The 21,572-nt window shown below is 41.9% G+C and overlaps 1 protein-coding gene across 10 annotated transcripts in view; it reads right to left on the reverse strand.

Moving 5' to 3' along the window:
* Positions 1-19,925, reverse strand: part of LOC103705050 (putative ABC1 protein At2g40090) — a 44,323-nt gene extending 24,398 nt beyond the window's left edge. For 3 of the 10 annotated variants that reach the window (XR_015971806.2, XR_015971804.2, XR_016398070.1), the window contains exons 1-3: positions 19,184-19,924; positions 17,353-17,508; positions 14,413-15,053 (exon numbers count right to left, since the gene is read on the reverse strand). Coding sequence is in view for 2 of the 10 variants with exons in the window: in XM_088708147.2 (XP_088564273.2) it covers positions 14,977-15,053; positions 17,353-17,508; positions 19,184-19,346 (396 nt within the window). In the remaining 8 variants the exon portion in view is untranslated. Of the gene's footprint in view, positions 1-1,986; positions 15,054-17,352; positions 17,509-19,183 lie in introns of those variants that run through there. The other 7 variants (XR_015971803.2, XR_015971802.2, XR_015971805.2 and 4 more) reach the window with 7 other exon arrangements.
* Positions 19,926-21,572: the final 1,647 nt, after the last annotated feature.

Genomic DNA, 21,572 nt, shown 5'->3' on the forward strand with positions numbered 1-21,572 from the left:
TAACACGAGAGTTTTTACAGGGATGATTCCTCTCAGAGGAACGTATGCTCGAGGAAGAAATTCTTCTCGAGAAAACAGGGGACGCAGTGCCAATGCACTTCCCATGAATACGACGAATTTGTTGTTTCATAGACAGCCAGAGAGGGTACCACAAATGGTGAACCTAGCAACCTACTTAAATCAGCAAAAACAAAAGAAAGTTGAGCAGCAAAATGCTGTAAGAGAAAATCTCTCTTCTACATCATCATCTAGACCAACGATGAAAGAGGTGCTTCAAGAAAGTACTATTGACACCTCATTTTTGCAAAATCATTGGGAGCAAATTATCATGTACATGGGTCAGAATGATATTCAGCAGATGGAAGATCCGTGGTGTATACGTCAAAAATACTTTGACGATGAAGGATATCCTTCAATGGATGGCAAGGACAGACAGATGATGGAGAAATTATTACTCCTCACTGAATCTGTAGAAATTACTCATAATTTTCATAATAATAATATAAATAATTATATCAATTATAGTAAATGTACTATTTGCAGGATTATGCAGCCGCAAGAATGGGGATTGGATCCCAATAGGCTAATAATGATAAAAAAAATATGGCCATGAAGTCACAGCAACTTATTGGGACTACATCGAGGCTTTTACTAATCTTTTTTTTATGAGAATCCCAAGAGAAAACACTCTTGGTTTATGCAGGTACATCCTGATGTCTTAACCAAACCTATTCCGGGTTGGTTCAACAAATGGTGGACATTCTTCGGCCCCGATATAAAGATATTACCCAAAGAAATACTTAATTTCTTTGAAGAATGGGTGGATAATCATCCAACTATTAATAAAATGACAGATGACCAGATATGTACTGGTACTTGCCCCATGATGTATTTCATCGAAAATAGAATTCTATGGATATGGAAGTGGACACTATCCACTGGATTTGACTGTGACAATATTCCAGTCCTAAAAAGGAATGCCCTTTACAAATGGTGGGTGGGAATGCCCAAAGACAAGTTAGATGGTATAATTAATACCATACAAGAAAATCTTTTTGCCTATAAGGAGAAAAAAATATTTGGTTCTCCTCAACAATCCAGTACTAATGATGACAATTTATTTATGACAATGAAACATAAATTAAGCAGGAGATATCCCAATATATCTGAAGAGGAAGTTGAGGCAAGATGCCTTGAAAAAATCAAGAAGGAATTTTTGGAGGCATTTGAAGATAGATCAATGAAATCTGCCTCGTCAAAACAGTCTTCATCCAATACTCCTGAACAAACAAGCAATACCTATGTTTGCTTAGTAGGAGAAGCATAGGATCCGTATGAAGACCAAGAAGTTCAGAATACTCCTACTCCAATGGAGGAAGTATGGCAAACAGTTCTTACCAAAAGGGAGCAGTAAAGTCTGTCCAAAAACAAGATAAAGGAAAAAAGGTGGCCACATCAATATCAGAATAAAAGGCATCGACCAAATGAAAAGTACTCCCGTGAAGAAATAAGTGCTTCACCAACCCAGAAGGAATCAACTTTTCTGGACCAATCAGCAAAAGAAATCATCTTTATGTCTTTTCATCTTTATGTCTTTTACTTTATGTAAAGTAACTTTATGTTAAATCAGACTAGGTCTGATTGCTTGATCTTTTCGGACTCCAAAATGAATTGGAATCCATTTCTTTATTTTACTTATAAAAAGGGAAGTTCTCACCCTTGTTGAGGACGAAGAAAATTGGAGAAATCAATCTTTTGTTTCTCACAACCTCTTGCTTCCGCACTCTTAACCTCTCTTGTTATCTCTTATTCCTCTCTTATTATCTTATGGTATCAGGTCCTGGAGATGGAGCCGAGGCCCGATCTTCTCCGGAAAGTCATCTACTCCAACCACGGCGAGCTAGAGCCTCTGTCTGAGGATGAAGCCTCAAGGGTCCGGTAAGTATTTTATTTTTTGTTTATTTATTTTCTTTCCTCCCTTTCTCCTTTTTCTTTTAATGTGGCGCCACCACCTCTTCACCGGAGAAGAGGTGGGGGCTCGGCTAGTCTGGCGGCCCTGTGGCCGCGTCTGGTGCCGGCTCGGCCAGGCCCGGCGATCCGTGGCCGCACCCTGTGCCCTAAGGCAGATGCAGCTGAAGCTGCGGTGCCCTATGTACCCAGCTCAGTTGCTGGGCCTGGGCCAGACCTGGGTCACACTCAGGCCGGCCCGTGGCCTGTCCTAGTGCGTGAGTCGGCCATTTACCCTTCTTCCATCTTAGAGTCTTCTTCCCTCTGTTTCACTGTTGAAACAGAGGAGAGAAACACTCAGAGGAACTCCCCCCTCTTTCTTATTTTGTTTAACCTATTTACTTAAGTAAACCAGGTCTTACCTGATTTCGGGATGGCTACAGCCGAGTAGTACACCCTTCAAGAAATCCCTCCTTCCTCTTCTAGGGCCTCCGAGCTCCTTCAACCTCCAGCTCTAGGGGTCGGCTTCTCTGGTACAGTACTCCAGCAGGCTTAGGAAATAAGAGGGTATAGTAATCCTAAGTTAAGAAGCTTGAGAGTTTAAATAACACTGCTTAGGAAGTGACCCCTTGGAGAGGTAGCACCCTCTCCTTCCCCCTTGCTCCAGGAGCCTCCAGCTGCCCTCTTTCCTCAGGCCAGCTAGGCTTGTCCCTTCAACTAGGGTGAGAGGTGGGGGGCTCCCATTTTGCATGGTTAAGGGCCCAACAGCTGGCCTTCTCTTTACTGGCTAGCTGGGCCCTGTCAATTCATCCCTCAGGCATGAGGTGGCAGCCCTCCATGGGCTGCCATCCATGGGCCCAGTACAGCCCATCAACGAACTGGCCCAAATACCCTTAAAATGGGCCTCAAAAGTTTGGGCCCAGTTAGCATTGGGCCCGGACATTACATTTTTCCCCTCTTAAATAAATTTCGTCCTCAAAATTAATCATACCTCAATTCTTAGGTATGCAGTGTAATTGTCTAGAAAAACTGACTGAAATAAAGGAATGTGTATAGCCAGAATCAAACAAAATAAAGGCACCAACCGAGTTGACTAGTATTGTAACTATCACCCTTTGATCACTGGCACTGGCGTCCTGGGGGGTCAGTGCGAAGACTCGGGGGTTGTTCCTCGGCCTCGGGCAGTCACGTGCCATATGTCCCACCTGCCCACAGTTAAAACATGCCCTAACTTTCTTCAAACAGGGCCCATTATGAAATTTGCGACAGTTAGGACATGGCCCGTTCTGCCTCTTCTGAATCATGGGCCCTTTAAAGCTTCTCGGCCTGCTACTCTGGCCTCGATCTGACCTGAGTTTCTTTAGGTCAGTCCTTTCTCTGTCAGACCTTAAGTCAGCTTCAACCTTCAAGGCTCGGTCCAACATATCTCTATAACTGGTGAACAGGTGGGAGGATGTCCAGGACCTGATCCCATACCTTAGGCCTTGCTCAAATCGATTGGCCCTACTCCTCTCATTATCCATGAACTGGGGATAGAATCAGCCCAGTTCGTTGAATTTGTCAGCATACTCTAAAACAGTCATATTTTCAGAATGGGTCAGTGCTAGAAACTCATTTTGCTTCGTCTGCTTGACAGAGTCCGGAAAGTACTGAGTATAGAATAACCTTTTGAAGTCTCCATAGTTGATCACCAAAATTCGGCATTTTTCTTTAGCATGGGGATAGCCAATCTAGCCTTCACTTCTTCGGAAAACTGAAGTGCTTGAAACATCTTTTCCATTTCCCTAATCCGAAATTCAGCTGCCATAAGATCTGGTCCACCATCAAACATCGGTGGGTTCAGCCTGCAGTATCTTTCATGGTAAGAATCCGCCGGTTGTATAGCAGCCATCTGCATCAGCTGCTACTGTTGGAGCAGCTGTGCCATCAACTGATATACTTCGGCCAGGTTTGCGTGGCCTGCTACAGAGCGTGGAGTATCCTGAAAAATAGACTAGTAGCTAGGATCTAGAGAGAGTGCTCTCCTATCGTCATCCATGTTTCTTAATGGTCACCTAGCAGTCAAAAAATTTAGGGTAAGATTATAATAAATTATTTTCTTTAACTAACATATTATGATAATCTCTATAAGTTATAATACTCTTAACTACCCATTACCCCAGATTTTTTTTACGGTTAAATTTTTGTTAAACCTAGAGCTCTGATACCACCACAATGTCACGCCCCGGACTCGGATCCGTGACACGGCCGTGTTATTGCCGACTACCGCCCACAATAGCACGAAGCCTCATACATGGGTAACAGGGTAGTCAAACTAGTCAAACTTTCATATATTAAAACATTTCCAGTACAACTTATTGGTTGGTACAAAATACAGAGCTTATATATAGTTTATGTACACAAAAGCATATTTGTTTTATCCAAAAAAAAGAAGCCCTGATACAAAAGAAAAATGTCTCTGCCTGCTCTTACTGGCGATAATCTGGAAGAAAATATAAATAAAATGGTATGAGCTACACGGCTCAGTAAGTAATCCTGCATAATCTTATCGGATCAACTACAAGGCTAAACATGTTTAAATAGGGTTTGAGAAGCTAACATGAACATTACTTAACAATTCTTTATGATAAGATATTCATACTGAGCCGGTAAATTGATATTTTATATCAACCAGTATTTTCATGAAAATATAACTTAAAAAAAAGGGGTCCAGATCAATTCGTTTTTACTATTTTTTTTCCACACCTGCTTTAGAAGTTTTAAGACCAGTGATGAAATTAGTACCGTATCCATACATCCCTTATCAGTGTATGGACAGCTATCTCTCGAGCACAGGTTTAGGTTCGGCCTCAATGGGAAAATGGAGCACCTAACAACGCATCTTCACAGACCAAGAACTACGAGATCGCCCCTTTCATTCTGGGGTGACAGAGGGATCGTACCATTCGAGCCTAATTCTAATTCTTCGGAGGGAAAAATTCACTTTTTTATCCTGTTGATAGAAGGTTTGTGATTACTAATCATGAATAGAGGTAGGATAAAAAAATAGATCTGGAGGAAAAAATAAAAAGTAATTACCCGAAACTTCTAATTCTTATTACAAGTAGAACTTATGTCATCAAAGAAAACACCATTCTTTTTAGTTTTTAGAAAAATATATATATCCCGCAAACAAAGGAAACAGGGGAGTCCAATCAACAGATCTTTTTCCTCTCCTTTTCTATCTAATTGGTTTATGTTCGTTATAATTACAAGAGGGTAAAAAATCCTTTATTTTTGCAACTCGATCGCGGCATACCGTGATTTACCCTCTCTGATGCGATGGCAAAGTCATTATCGGCCACTGGTGGGGCGAGCTCAGTTATTGTACGGCCACTGGCGGGGCGAGCCCAGTTATTCTACGGCCACTAGCGGGGCGAGCTCCGTTGCATTCAGCCCGTAGCATCTAAGAGTCCATACATAGTACTTCTTGCAAACAGTACACTCTCTGATGCTACGACGAAGTCATAATCGGCCACTGGGGGACGAGCTCAGTTATTGTACAGCCACTGGCGGGGCGAGCTCAGTTGCATTCAGCTCGTAGCATCAAGAGTCTATAAGTAGTAGCTCTTGCAAGTAGTACACATAGCTAGATGCCATTCATCATTACATCTTATGCTTATACCATAATTACTAATATTAAGTGCAATTATAGTATTATAATCCATCTCATACACAATTCAAATTACATGAATAATACTTTAAAATTTGTATAAACATGATGTATGCATACCGATAAACTATAAGACTAAAGCAGGCTACTCACGTACATGATTCATAAACTATAAGATTAAGACAGATTACTTACTTTTCATAATATACCCAAATTTGACTAAACCCGAGCCTAATCGGATTGAGGTGAGTTTGGACGAACCCAAACTACAAATTGGGTTAAATTCGAACCCAATTAAGCCTAATTTAGCTGGGTCCGAACCCCATTTAAGTTAAGTTGGTCTCAACAGACCCAATTGATTATAAATCAGGCTTAGTTCAAGCCCAATTTAACTGACAGAAGGCCAAATTGGACTCGGGCTGACCCTGACTCAAGCCCAAATGAGCCACATTGACCCTGAACCAAAATTAAACCCAATTAAACTTGGGACTAAGCCTATTAACCAAATCAGAAGACCAAATTGGCTAAAAAAGGCTGGACCCAATCATGAACCAGGCCCAATCCTTTAATTAAAGACCCAATTAACCTATGTGTGGACCCAATCTGGTTTTAAATCGAGCCCCAAAAGCTCCAAATTAGGCAAATTGGACTTGGGCTAGATCCTTGGATGGGATCCAAGCAAGTAAGTTCATAGTATGATGAACTGAGAAATTATGTAATAAATAAATAGAAAATAATGTGATCCCTATGATGTTGTTTTAGGTGATTAAGGATTTATCACCAGGACTTGAGAAATTTGGAAAGCGAATTACTGTAAGTAGCCTGTTCTTAATCTTATACTTTATGAATCATGGTGACTCGTCTTAATCTTGTTGTGGAACATGTAAGTAAGTAACTTGCTTTAATCTTATTATGGATTATGGATGTGAGTAGCCTGCTTTAGTCTTATAGTTTATGGTTATGCATACATCATGTTTATGCAGATTTTAAAGTATTATGCAAGCAAGTTGATTTGTGTGTAAGATGGATTTTGATACTATAATTACACTTAATATAGTAATTGTGGTATAAGTATAAGATATGATGAATTGTATCTAGCTATGTGTACTACTTGCAAGAGATACTTATGGGCTCTTGATGCTACGAGCTCAATGCAACTGAGCTGGCCTCACCAAAAAAGAATGACTGAGCCGGCCCCGCTAGTGGCCGATAATAACTGAGCTGGCCCCGCCAGTGGCCGATAATGACTTCGCCGTAGCATCCGAGAGGTACTACTTGCAAAAGGTACTACTTATGGGCTCTTAGATGCTACTGACCGAATGCAACTGAGCTGGCCTTACCAGTGGCCAAGAATGACTGAGCCGGCCTCGCCAGTGGCCGATAATAACTGAGCTGGCCCTGCCAGTGGCCGATAATGACTTCACAGTAGCATCCGAGAGCGTAAACCACGACATGCTAGTATACGGTTTTACGTTGTATTTTCACTGATATAAAATACCAGTACAAATATTATATCATGATGAATTGTTAAGTAATGTACATGTTAGCTTCTCAAACCCTGTTTAAACATGTTTAGCATTATAGTTGATTCGATAAGATTATGCAGGATTACTTACTGAGCTGTGTAGCTCATACCATTTTATTTATATTTTCTTTCAAATCATCGCCAGTGATAGCAGTCAGAGACATTTTAGCTTCTTTCTTTTTAGGATAAAACATACATACTTTTGTGTACATAAACTATATAGAAGCTCTGTATTTTGTACCAACCAGCAAGTTGTACTGAAAATGCTTTAATATATGAAAGTTTGACTAGTTTGACTATCCTGTTACCTATGCATGAGGCTTTGGGCTATTGTGAGCGATAGTCGGTAATAGCACGGCCGTGTCACAGAACCGGATCCGAAGCGTGACAACTCCATACCCTAACATCTGGACTTGCTGATTCGGGGATGGGAAGGGCTCGTATCCGCTCTACAAGATGCTCCTCGAATAACTGACTTAATCTGTCATCATCCCACTCTGCCTCCCTCGGTCTCAAGAGGTCGCACATCCGAAGCCCCGCAACTCCCTCGCCACTAATCATTGTCGGCCACAGTCTCAATGGGAATGCATCCACCCATGGGTCCATCACATCAATGCTCCGTTCACCACCGATCAGCCATCTAGAATGCGCCAAAGCCATAGGCAGATACCTCCCAATCGCCCGCCACATGAAGGAGCACCTCCGGCTGCCCGCCACCTAGCCAACTGAGCTTGCCCGACCATATCTACTATCATGACCTGACTCCAAAGGCTGTGCGGCTCCAGAACAATCTGCACCGCCCACCGTGCCAGGAGTACCTCGCGCCTCGCCAGTAGTGACTGCACTCCCAAACCACCCTCGCTCAGTGGCAAACAGACTCTCTCTCAGGCCACCAGATGTACCCCGTGGCCTTCCTCAAGGGAACCCCTTAGGAAGCTCCGCATGAGCCGCTCAATCCCGGCCAGCACTATCTTCGGCACAATAGTATGGGCCATAAAATAAATAGGCATACAACAAAGGACTGACCTGACCAGTGCAATCTACCCATCATAGAGAGCGATGATGCCCTCCAACCCTCAAGTCTGCTCTGCACCCTCTGCACCAAAGTAGAACACTGCCACCCGCAACCTCCGGCCTGTGAGTGGAACCCCAAGGTAGTCCAGCGCCCCCTCCTGCTCCTGCATCCCCAGGATCGCCCTGATCTCCCATTGCACCCTCCGCTCTGTACTCGGACTGAAGTGTAAGGATGACTTTTGGAGATTGATTCTCTGTCCGGATGCTTCACAGTACTCTGTCAACACACTCTGGAGGGCCCTTGCGTCCCTTGCTCTCGCCCTAGCTAGCAACAGGCAGTCATCTGCAAAAAGTAAATAAGAGATAGGACAGGCACCGGGGGCTGGACTGTAGGCCGCCAACTTTCGGTTCTCACAGGCTACATGCAAAGCACAAGAAAATACATCAGAGCAAATGATGAATAAGTATAAGGACAGAGGACATCCCTGGCGAAGCCCCATAGTCGCTCGAAAAAAGGACGATGGTGTGCCGTTGATCAGAATGGACAAGCTAGGTCCCTGCACAGCCTATAACCCAATCGATCCAGACTTGATGAAAACCAAAACTCTCCAGTGCCCGCCTGAGGAAGTCCCAAGGGATCCGATCATAAGCCCGCTCCATGTCCAATTTCATTGTCATCAAACATCGCCTCCTCGTGGCTCGCTGTAAGCCTCTCATCATCTCTTGAGCCAGCAAGATGTTGTCTGATATACTCCTCCCTCCCACGAAAGCTCCCTACTCATGGCTGATGATGCTAGGCAACAAATCCTTCATTCTCCCCACCATGAGCCTTGCCACTACTTTATACAAAGTGGTACACAAGCTAATAGGCCTGTAGTGGCTCGGCTCCGAAGCATCCTGACGCTTCGGTATCAATGTGATGTAAGTGGCCTTCCAGTCATCTACCATCACTGCCCAACTGAAGTATAACTGTATTGCCTCCACCACGGCTCCCTGGATGATACTCCAATACTGCCGAAAAAAGAAGGGTGGAAATCCATCCGATCCCGGGGCCTTATCCTCTGCTAAGGCCCATACCGCCTCCTGCACCTCCCTATCCGACACTAGTAGAATCAATGCTACATTATCTGCCTCTTCAATTCTGACTGCAGGGCTGGAGAGCTGACCAGTCACATAGGGCTCCCTTCCTCCGTCCACCTGGATCTGAAAAAGTCAAACAATACTTGTCTCACTGCAGAATCCTCCACCTGCTGGCCCGCCCCAACTCTCAATGATCGTATCATATTCCTTTGCCTCCTAATGACCGTCGATCGGTGGAAGAAGCTGGTATTTCGGTCTCCCTCCTGGATCCACTGTACCCTCGACTTCTGTCTCCAAAATATCTCCTGCTGGCGCAACAGCAAATGGTGGAAAGCCAAAGAACGTCGTAGGTTCGCCATATCAGCCTCCTTAAGCTCCCCATCTTGGTCCTCCCTCCCTTGGAGCTCCATAATCGAAGCCTCCACCTCCTCTAATCTTCGAAAGATGTTGCCCACAACCTTCCGATTCCACCTGCGAAGACGACGTTTTGTGAGCTCCACCCTGCGCGACACCCTCTACATAGCATCACCCCGAACTGGCATGCTCCAAGCCTCCCTGACTACTTTCCAAGATTGGGGATATGACAGCTACAGCTTCTCAAATCGGAATGGACTATGATGACTGGAACTCGAAATTGTGGAGATCAAAAGAAGACAGTGATCAAAGGCAATCTGAGCAAGATAACTGACCTGATAGGATGGGTATCGCTGAATCCAATTCGGAGATGTAATGGCCCCGTCAAGCCGCTCCCACACCCTAGCTCACCCAGTCTATTTGTTGCACTAGATCAATTGCGGTCCAGAGAAGCCGAGGTCCGCCAGTCCAGTTGTAGCCAAAAACTTCCGAAACTCTCTCCTGTCCACTGAATCAGAATAGGCCCTACCTTCCCTTTTCTCATTAGGACTTTGAATGCAATTAAAATCGCCGACCACCATAGTCGGCACCCCCTGGGTCAACAGGCTAGTCAACTCGCCCCAAAGAACTCTCCTTGTTTGGTAGTCAGTGCTAGCATATATCCCACACAGTACCCATGGAGCTTCATTTGGTTCCGATATAACCATCAAAACCTGCTGAGAGCAATTACAAAAGACATCTACAGAAGCCATCCCCCGCTTCCACAACATCAAGGCCTGCCAAAACTTCCTCTGTCTCACCTCCACAAGTTGTCAGGAACCAATGGTTAGGGCATCAACCTCCACCTTCGCCCGAGCAAACCCTATCCGCCGCCGCTTGCTGGAGATGTTGTCTAGCTCCAACTGTCGCCCCGCCTCCGCGACTATCGCCAGGATCATCTCCCTATCCCACTACTCTAGTGGGAGCCCCGATAGCCGGACCCAAACCACCGTCCGGCTCATAGTGTGGATGTTCGAGATGAAATGGGGCATCCATTTTTCCATCGCCAGTAGCTGACAAGCCACCAGCCACGGGCCAACCTCCATCACCGCCGCCCTATCCTCTCCCGACTTGAATCGTAGTGTCATAAAGCCCTCTGCTATTGGAAGAGCTTCCACCGGCTGCTTCAGCTTGCTTCGGCCTTTGAGATCATGCGCCACCAGCTCCGCCGGGACGCGCCGCCCCAAAATTCTAGCAATGACGGTCGTCCCCTCCCACTCAGCCCGCACCTAATCCACCCGCTTCGCTGGCAGCCTCACCACCCGAGGAAAGCGGCGCTCCAATGCTGCTAGCTCTGCCTCGGTAGCCTGAAGATAGGGCGTCTCGGGGCGTCGCTGGCCTTCCTGCGCCACCGCAGACCACCGGGGGGTGGTCTCGACCATTCCCGACAGTGGAGCCACTGGTGGACCCCCGTCAGTTCCGCCTGGCTCGCAGGTCTTAGGAGCAGCCATGGGCTGCCCGCAAGGTGTTCGTCGAAATGCCTGCTCTCCGCTCTCCTCTCCCTTCTCTGCCATGGGTAGCACAAAAGGACCACTATCAATCCTTTTCCCTTGATAAAAATGAAAGAATGAATATATATCATTTTATTATTTATACATATATTTTATTTACAAGCTCTCAAGAAATAGATAATTCATGATTATCTTTTATATTTGTTGCAATTAAAGAGTAATGGTTGATGTAGAAAATTTATAAAATCTATTAACATTTTTACATTGCCAATATCATTATTAAATTTATCAAAGTTATATATGTAAAAAATTAATATTTTATTTTAATGCAAATCTAGTTAGACTAGTGACTTGAACCCTTGACCAGGTCGGTCTCCATGAGGGTTTAGGAACTATACCCATGCATCATTTGCAATCTAGATAGATAATGCCGGTTTATTCTCATCATGTGCAGTCACTTATGTTGGTTTTCATTATTGAATTCCACCCAAGATCCAATTTATATCCAAAAAAATCAGACTTATATCCATATTCGGATAAAAAATATGAATATAACTAACATTCAACTTGTATCTATAGCTGGATCAGATATTAATATATCCATATTTGTATCCATATTTTTTTCAGCGAATATAAATGTAGATACAGACATTAAACGGACACAGATATGGATAACATCTGTTTTCACCCTACTGAGGGACCTTTCAATTCTAGAATTTCTACAAGATTTCTAAGTAGAAGATAGCGAACCAGACAAACCTTTTATAGATAACCTGTTTTTAAAGAATTTCAACAATCCTCTAGTATGGTGGCACCTAGAGAACTAGTGAACCCCATTTTCCTCTGGCCTTGCAGAGATCACAATTAGAGGAAAATTCCTAGTGCCTATTCAAGAGATTCTCAGCAATCAATAATTTATCATTAACAGCCAGACAATTGAAATTTTTAACCTTAAGAGAAATAACAGATGTCTAAATCGAAGAGAATTCCTTCTTGACCAGACTATCAAAGTTTAGAAATCTGTAGTAAGAATTGACAGTGAAAGATCCATCGGAAGACCATCTCTAATGAGCTTTATCCAGATGAAGAAGGGTTGAATTGTGAAAGAGAAGATAACAAATCAGAGAGCGTTGCAAAATTAAGTAATCACCAATTGTCCTTCAAAAGAAAAGATGCAAATGAGAAACACCATTAGACCATTGAACAGGAGGAGACACAGTAGCATATTCATCCAGAGTGATGGAAAACAGATCAGGATAAAGATCAGATAAAGGGAATTGAGATTAGAATAATTTTTTGGCAGGCCTGAATTTTACAATCTTCAAAAAAACATCCTTCCTGTAATAGAACAACAGGGAGATTTCTTGACCTAAACCGTTGCCTAATTCCTTTGGTCCACCTATGCCTTTGTAGGCCAACCATAATTAGTCTTACATCACAATTTCAACTTCAGTGCAAACAGAAAGAAGCACACTGCTATAATAACAACCACAATTACCAAAGTACCATGTCCACCTTTCTAGAGTAAAATGAAAAGGAATTTATATTCTTCTAAAAAGGATGTGTTGTCAAAGGATACATTAGATGTCAGCCAAATACAAACATTTTGAACTATGTCCTCATTAAAATGATAGCTGCAGTCAGTACACAAAACAAAGCTCAAAGCACAAGGGAGAAGAAAGTAAGCATCATCACAACAATTAAAAAAAATAATCATTAGGACAAAAGTCACCTGAATGCAGATATAAACATCTTCCGTATGTGAATATACACACAGAGAGAATGTCCGACATTAAGACATTAAGGGGCCCAAAAATGATGAAGAAAATCATGCATGCATCCCATCAGTACATAAAGAGTTACAACATTCATGCTTCATTGCAAGCATGCAAATATATGCCAACACTAAAAACTAGTATAGAAAGATCAAGTAGAAATCAAAGTAAACTTGCCTTAGGTGCACTTTCCCGAATTTCATCAACCAACCACCTATTTTTTTTAGTTGTGCGAAGGTGTTATACAATGCAAATATAAGTATCTCTACCGAACATAAACTAGTCATAATCTTGTGATAACTTGGATTTATTATGAATATATGACAGGCCAGACAAATGTGAAAAAACATGATAGGACCAGTTTTTATTTGTTTTCAGTTGTTAGATACGTGAACTGGGGCTACCCTCAATGGTCAAACCCCTCTGCTTAACAACCAGAGGTTCTAGGTTCAATTCTTGGGTGGTGCACACCCAAGCATTAGGACATTGGTAATTATAATGCAGGTGGGCCTCCTTTCTCTCTCGAAAAAAAAGTTGTTACATATGCATAGTAACTTGTAGTACTGATGAAAGCATAATAATTTAGCGCACACAAGTTCATCATCACAAATGCCAATACCCAACTTATTTGGATCCAGCGTACAAGCCTATAGCTTTTCAGATCTGGGGGTGTCTCAACATCATCACTTGGTTCACATGCTAGCTAATCTAGCTTATATATGTGCCTCATGTAAATGATTGATGAGATATCTTGCTTCCAACATGAGAAAGTTAAATTCAGAAGCAATATGGCCAAACTGCACTAAACTTATTTGATAACAGAAACTGCAAAACATATTTCATGAACAGCACAAGTTGAAACTACACAAACTAAAAATAGTACATAAGTTATTGAACTCAAGCACTGTCTTGAAAGAGCCATTTGGCAATAGATGATGATATGTGCTTGAAAGCCAGAAGCAGTTATAGCTGGGTGAGGGGGCACAAAGCAACATCCTATAGATAGTGCAAAAAGTGACGTAGAATTTGCTTTAAGATACATTAATGCAATAGATTATTTTTGGTGCAAGGAATTGGAAGCTTTAAGAATTTGGGGAGAAGTAGAATCAAGATAGCAAAGCAAATTGATACCTAGGTCGACAATTCTGCTTCCTACACACAAGTGCAAACACAAATTAGTTATAGAAGTATATACTGAGAACTTGAGAGCACACATTTTGTGATCTGTCTACAAAAGAAGCATGATCTTACTGCATTTTTTTAAGTGACTGATGCCTTGAAAAACTACATGTTGCATCTATGGAGCATGGCCAATTTTGTATCAACTAGCATGCATAACATTTAAAGTATTTTTAAAAGTTTCAATCAAGCCCACAACGAATCTAGTGAATATGAACCATTCAAAATTCAGATGGCATGCTTGCTGATCCAAAAATGTACTAGTAACCAGTTTTAAGTAGGTATATGAATAGCAAACATGGATGTGTAAGAATATAGAAAATATGTCAAATTCCAAGTGAAACCTCTAATTTCTGAAATGGAACAAGGACCAATAATAACCATTTGAAGCAGTACCTATAATCAAAAGCAGGAAAGAACCAGTGCAAGAAATTCGCTACCAAACCCACAGTAGCAATATCTGTGGTGCAAGTATCCGTCAAGTGAGTGTGTTGAACCCGGACATTAACATAATTAAGCCCTTGCATAGCTCAGAAGACAACCTACGATATTAGATAATTCTCAGTACTCAATATTGAGAGGGAGAAAAATTATTCAAAGTTTAATATCTCATAACTTCAGGAAAGTACAGTTTGGTAATTGGATCAAATTCTGCAAAAATCTGAGCATTCATAATTGTTTAATCAATAGAGGAGTACTTCATAGGTACTGTGAAATGAATGGCCTTAAAACATGCACATAGATTAAATGAAGGAGGCCTTTGCTATTAAATAAATTGTAAAGAAGAGCACAAGAAGGCTTACCTACCAGCAACATTCATTATTTCAGCACAAATAGATAATAAAGAAAAATATACTTTTCTCTAGTTTTTTGCAAGATAAACTTGAAAAAGGAAATGTAACCAAACGGACTTTCTCTGGTGGCTCCCCAAGCTCTTTCACAAATACACTTCGCACTTGATCACAAGAGGAAACTGGACATCTCTTCAGCATTGAGGCCCTCATTGTTTGTACATATTCTTGAGGAACTACATATTCCTATAACAAAGTAAATTATCCATTAAAAAGATAAAAATGAAATGGATAAAAACAAGTATCAAAGAACAATAGCTACATTTTAACTGAGATTTTCTCCTAACTAATTGTACTTTTTTTATTTGTTTTAGTGAAAAGCTAACAGCATAAGATAAAAACAAACTATATATTATTATTAAAAAGTAAAATTTTCCATTTAAAGAAAAAGATTGATGGTTAATTAAATTTTCAATGAAAATTTCCTACATTTGAAATGAAGTATTCCTCTAAATAATTGTACAATTCTTTTAGTAAAAAGCCAACAGCATAAAAACATAAAGGCACCGCATATCTCTAACTCCAAAAGGATATTATAAAATGCCGCATAAGGTGGTCGTGGATTTTTCTGTTTTTTGGGTGGGGGATGGGTGGTATGACTCCAGGCCCATGCCTATAGATAATCAAAAGAACCTCTTTCAAAGAGCAAGAAGAAGTGTAAAAGGTGCAACTACCCTATAAAACAACCCAAGATGGTCTTCATCCTCATCCAGAAACTAATGAAATTATCTGATTTATAAAATGATTTTCTGATTACTCCCAGAATTTTGCATCTGAAGTTTATCCAAACTTCATAAAAATTACAATTTTATGAAACTTTGTGGTGACTTCTAGAAATACAAAAAACGTCATGAAAATCTTTCAGTATCTCCTATTCACCGAGAAGAATTTAGTAGAATCTAGTGCTCTATTCATCCACTTTTAATTGTTCAATATGTTTTTGAGTATTACTTGGCAAAATAATCCGAAATTTGCTAATATGTTTTTACTTTTTTCAGAAAAAATTCACCTCTTTCACTTCCTTGATCATGGAAATATAACAAGAACGAAGATCAACTCTATCTTCCTACCTTCATACCCACTATAGAAAATAATCATATGGAATCTCTAGCAACACTATATGGACGCCATGTGTCTTTTGTATCCTTTTCACACCTATGTAAACAACTAAATTGATTATGTGATATTATCAAAAAAAGGCAAAACTGGACCTTTGATGAATCTAACCCTTATAGTAGGAATCATGCGTTTAAAATAGCAGACCTGCTTCATATAATCCCCTTGGAAACTCATCCTGGCGCTCTCTTTCTAAGTGTTTTCCTATTTCAAAATAGTTTAGAGACCTACTTCCCTATACCCAAACATGAATCAGCTCCTGCTCCTGCAGCCACTTCTAGTAAGCAAGATCTAACCTCTTCAAGATGCTGGTGTTGCTTCTGCTTTTAAAAAGTTTTTTTCATGAAAGGAGAAGATATGAAGTAGGTTTTCAAGCTTCTCCTAAAAGCAGTTTTTCTTGACTTGTTCTCCTTGTAGAAGCAATTTTCAGATATTGTTACCCAACACATTTTTTCTACGAAGCATTTTTTTGTCTTAAAAGTTACAAAAGCACTCTTTTTAGGCAACAAGAATCATGTCCTAGGTAATTATTAATCCTTATGGAAGCTTATATAATTGAAGGAAGATAATTTCTTATAGTCCCATTAAGACATGGAGCTAAATCAACAAATATCTGTCCAGTTACTATTTCAGCATCCTCAAACTGAGTGATCAAATAATCTAAACTTTCATCCAGATTTTTTAGGTCAAGAAGGGATAATATCGACATGGAACATTGGAAGCCAATTATTGACCTAACATTTAGTTATTTATTGTTGAAATTGAATATTTTAATATAACAAAATATAAAACTAAAATATGAGATACTTGATCTTAAACTTCATACATTTTAATCATTAAGTCACATAATGGATATTACATCTCAAAACAAATTCAGATTAAAACTCGTAAAACAGTAGTCAATAAAAACCCCCAAAAATAAATAACTTTCCTATGCTCAACTCTTATGCATAAGATTGTTTTCAGTACTCTTAATGCTCTCTTATTTTACATGTTCTCATTCTCCCTCTTTAACGCTCAGTTTTTTGCACAATATCATTCCTAATCCGGAAATTTTCAGTGAATATACCAAATATTTATGCAGTAAAAGGCACAGATTTTAATTTAGCCCTCCAACAGTCTAAACAAAATGATATTTGGGGAGAAAGAAGGCACCCTGATCCAACTGATTTATTTTTTTGAGATTTCACTAGTTGACTTCTCCAGTTCCTTGGTTGTTGACCAATGAAATTCAAGGTTCATATTTTGTGACACGAGACGGCATGTTCTTCTAGTGTTTCAAGAGGTTCATAATTTCGTGACACTTTTCATGAAATGCATTAGAAAAATTTATATTGTACAGAATAAGATGGTCTAATTTGAAACATACCAATTGACCAATTATGTTGACCAAGCTTGATGTAAATTCCTCCATTATGGAAGCATAACTCTTGAAGCCTATAAGCAAACCGATTATGGACTTCATGCTTGGCTCTCAACCATTCATTACTTCCTTCTTTAAGCCCCCATAATGAATACTGATAGTCTGAAAAGGAAAAAAAGGCAGCAAAGCAAGGGCATTCACATTCATAGGGCATTCATGGAGAGGTGATACAAACATTTTTTCTTAATAAATATCACAAAACACTAGCATCAATTTCTAAAATTTTTTGGTGAACAATGAAAATTCACCTAGCGCAAGGCAACATATGTGGTTATACCAGATGTACAAGCAAAAGGGCTATATTGATTCTTTAAAATCATGTTTAGAATGAATGTGGTCAGGAATGGGCTCATAAGGGTAAATATTATAACATTTAAGAACCAGTTTTGGTATTAGGGATCACATATTCAAAATAACATGTTAAATCTACAATTCTCACTTAAACATCAACTAGCTTTTGGGAAGATTATTAGAACTATAATAGCAATGAAGCATGGCCCTAGAATTTAATTAACTGTGGCTATGAATTGAAACCTCAAAAAAGAAACCCAAAAGGATGCAGCAAATCTTACCTACTACAGCATGAGCACTACACATGGTAGTAATGCTATAGCAATCTAATCTCTCTCTCTCAAACCTACTTTAAACATCAAACAAATAGTTTAAGTCTAATAGATGCAAAGTTCAAAAATAAAAAGCAATTAAAGCATCTAAATTACTGCCACTGCAGGCACTTTCTCCTGGACAAAGATGATTCTCCATAGTGTAAGTATAAACCCTCATCTCATATCTGCTAAGAAGGTATGTCTTTTCCAATATATCTAGCATTGGCCTTGCTTAACTTATTATATATAAAAAAGGGGTTATTTCTTTTCGTGAAAAAGGGGAGGGGGGTCGTTTAGACCTCACTACATTTGAAACGGCAGAAATTTGTCGACTTCAGATGCATGAAAAATTACATGTCAGCCAAATATTGTTATTTGTATGAAGATTATCATTTGAATAATATCATAGCATCGTCACATTACTGTTAACAGCTATACAATTGAAATTAATTACAAGATTACTAAATGTACTGTTTAACTGAATAAAATATGATTGTCAAATTTTAACTATGTAAAGGCCCTATATGATCATTATAAAAGTTTTTGGAAAGTTTTGGGTTATGTTTGTACTTATGCCAAAGAGACATAATGAAACTCATTTCTTTTCTTTTCTTTTATTTTCTAATTTTACTTTTTATTTTATATTTATTAATTATTTCTTGTTTGGGGGGTTATTGTCATGAAGAATGTAACGTTTCCCGCACTATCATAGTTATGCTGTTACCCAATCAAAACCAGGAGAGAGAAATGTTCAAGAGTAGCAACAAAAAGACTAAATAAATTTCAAGCTCAAGAATGCTGACAAGTGAATGGGCTATAGTTTTCAGCTCATCCAATTAACTGTCCAGGTTAATTCTCATTTCAAAACAGGATTTTCAAGGAGTCCAAAAGTCATCAACGAACGTTGTGTGAGGCATGCTTCCATATTCACGTGCATGAAATAAAGATCTTAGTCAAGTGTTACGGATCAGAAAATTTTCCAAAGCTTTTCGGTTTGGAAGCAGAGCCATAGATGAGCCCCCAAAAGTTGAGGGTTTCGGATAGAAGACCCTCAAACCTAAATCACGAAAAAGGAACTGAAACTTGGCATAAAGAGGTAGAAAACCCTAAAGTTTAAATCAATACGAAAAGAAAAGGGGAAAAAAGAAAAGGAAGAAGAAGAGCAGACTTACCGAAGGCCATGGTAGCAGCGGTGATGGAGTCGCGGAAGAGGCGAAGGGAAACGATAGTGCCAATCTTGAAATTGCTTGAGGGATCGTCGGAGGTAGCGATGGCTGCGGCCCCTGCTCCGCCAAGAAGGGTGAGGGCAGCCAGCTTCGCCCCAGCACGCCACATAATAGCCCTTATATGGCACACCCGTCGTGGGATCGCAGCTCCGGCGAGCGAGGAGACGAGGAAAAACAAGGGACGGGTATTGGCCGAGGCCTTCCGTTCCTTTCTTTTTGAGGCGAAGGGGAACGATAGTGCAAATCTTGAAAGTGCTTGAGGGATCGTCAGAGGTAGCGATGGCTGCGGCCCCTGCTCCGCCAAGAAGGGTGAGAGCAGCGAGCTTCGCCCCAGCACGCCACATAATAACCCTTATATGGCACACCCGTCGTGCGATCGCAGCTCCGGCGAGCGAGGAGACGAGGAAAAACAAGGGACGGGTATAGGCCGAGGCCTTCCGTTCCTTTCCTTTTGAGGCGAAGGGGAACGATAGTGCAAATCTTGAAAGTGCTTGAGGGATCGTCAGACGTAGCGATGGCCACGGCCCCTGCTCCACCAAGAAGGGTGAGAGCAGCGAGCTTCGCCCCAGCACGCCACATAATAGCCCTTATATGGCACACCCGTCGTGGGATCGCAGCTCCGGCGAGCGAGGAGACGAGGAAAAACAAGGGACGGGTATTGGCCGAAGCCTTCCGTTCCTTTCTTTTAAAGAAGGGCTCTCCGCTCGAAGAGTCGGCTACCAATTGCCGACAACAAGGACAAGGTAAGGCGGAACCGGCTGGGTCCGTTGAGCAAACTAGAGGCACTGAACTTTTAGCGAGGGCAGAATGACATTAAAATTTAAAATTTAGAGTTTACAATTTAGAATTTAAAGTTTAGAATTTCTAAGATTTAGAGTTTTTAAGATTTAGAATTTTTAGGGTTTAGAATTTATATGTGTTGGGGGGGGGGGGGGGGGCCTTGAATTTAGTCCGACATCGGCTAGAGCGGAAAGGTTCCGTGCCTTATAATGAGGAGGGCGAAGCCTTTTCCTTACGAGGGCCTTTTGTGGGACAAAACCGTGAGGGCAATCCCCCCGTCAGCGCTGGACGCGCGGGCTGGAAACGTCTCCCTCCGTCAGCGCTGGACGCGCGGACCGGAGCGCCCAAAGCGGACAATACCTCGTGGGGGACGCGGTCTCTTTCTGCTCGGCTCGGTTGGGACTAAGGCTGTTGCCGGGGTGAAAATCCCGCAACAGATGGCGCTAGAGGAAGGGCCGCCTCCTCTCTCCATTGACTACCCTCCAGGACTGTGGGGGCCCGTTGAGGTAAAATCTGGCCGGAACCTTCCCGCTGGGGGGGCTATGTTGTGGGGGGGGAGGGGGCCTTGAATTTAGTCCCACATCGGCTAGAGCGGAAAGGTTCCGTGCCTTATAATGAGGAGGGCGAAGCCTTTTCCTTACGAGGGCCCTTTTGTGGGACAAAACCGTGAGGGCAATCCTCCCGTCAGCGCTGGACGCGCGGGCCGGAAACGTCTCCCTCCGTCAGCGCTGGACGCGCGGACCGGAGCGCCCAAAGCGGACAATACCTCGTGGGGGATGCGGTCTCTTTCTGCTCGACTCGATTGGGACTAAGGCTGTTGCCGGGGTGAAAATCCCGCAACAGATGGCGCTAGAGGAAGGGCCGCCTCCTCTCTCCATTGACTACTCTCCAGGACTGTGGGGGCCCGTTGGGGTAAAATCTGGCCGGAACCTTCCCGCTGGGGGGGCTATGTTGTGGGGGGGGAGGGGGCCTTGAATTTAGTCCCACATCGGCTAGAGCGGAAAGGTTCCGTGCCTTATAATGAGGAGGGCGAAGCCTTTTCCTTACGAGGGCCCTTTTGTGGGACAAAACCGTGAGGGCAATCCCCCCATCAGCGCTGGACGCGCGGGCCGGAAACGTCTCCCTCCGTCAGCGCTGGACGCGCGGACCGGAGCGCCCAAAGCGGACAATACCTCGTGGGGGACGCGGTCTCTTTCTGCTCGGCTCGGTTGGGACTAAGGCTGTTGCCGGGGTGAAAATCCCGCAACAATATGGTTTAGGGTTTAGGGTTAGAGTTTTAGGGATTGGGGTTTAGGGGTTAGGATTTAGAATTTTAAGGATATAGGGTTTTAAGGATTTAGGGTTTAGGGTTTAGGATTTAGGGTTTAGAATTTAGGGTTTAGGGTTAAGGGTTTAGGGTTAAGGGTTTTTGGTTTAGGGTTTTTAGGGTTTAGGATTTTAACAATTTAGGGTTTAGGGTTTAGGGTTTAGGGTTTAAGGTTTAGGGTTTAGGGTTTAGGGTTTAGGGTTTAGGGTTTAGGATGTAGGGCTTTTGGTTTAGGGTTTAGGGTTTTAG

Source organism: Phoenix dactylifera, chromosome 12 (genome assembly GCF_051530095.1).
Source record: "Phoenix dactylifera cultivar Ajwa chromosome 12, Ajwa_hap1_PhDact_Kaust_v1.1, whole genome shotgun sequence".
In the NCBI taxonomy this organism is placed as follows: Eukaryota; Viridiplantae; Streptophyta; class Magnoliopsida; order Arecales; family Arecaceae; genus Phoenix; species Phoenix dactylifera.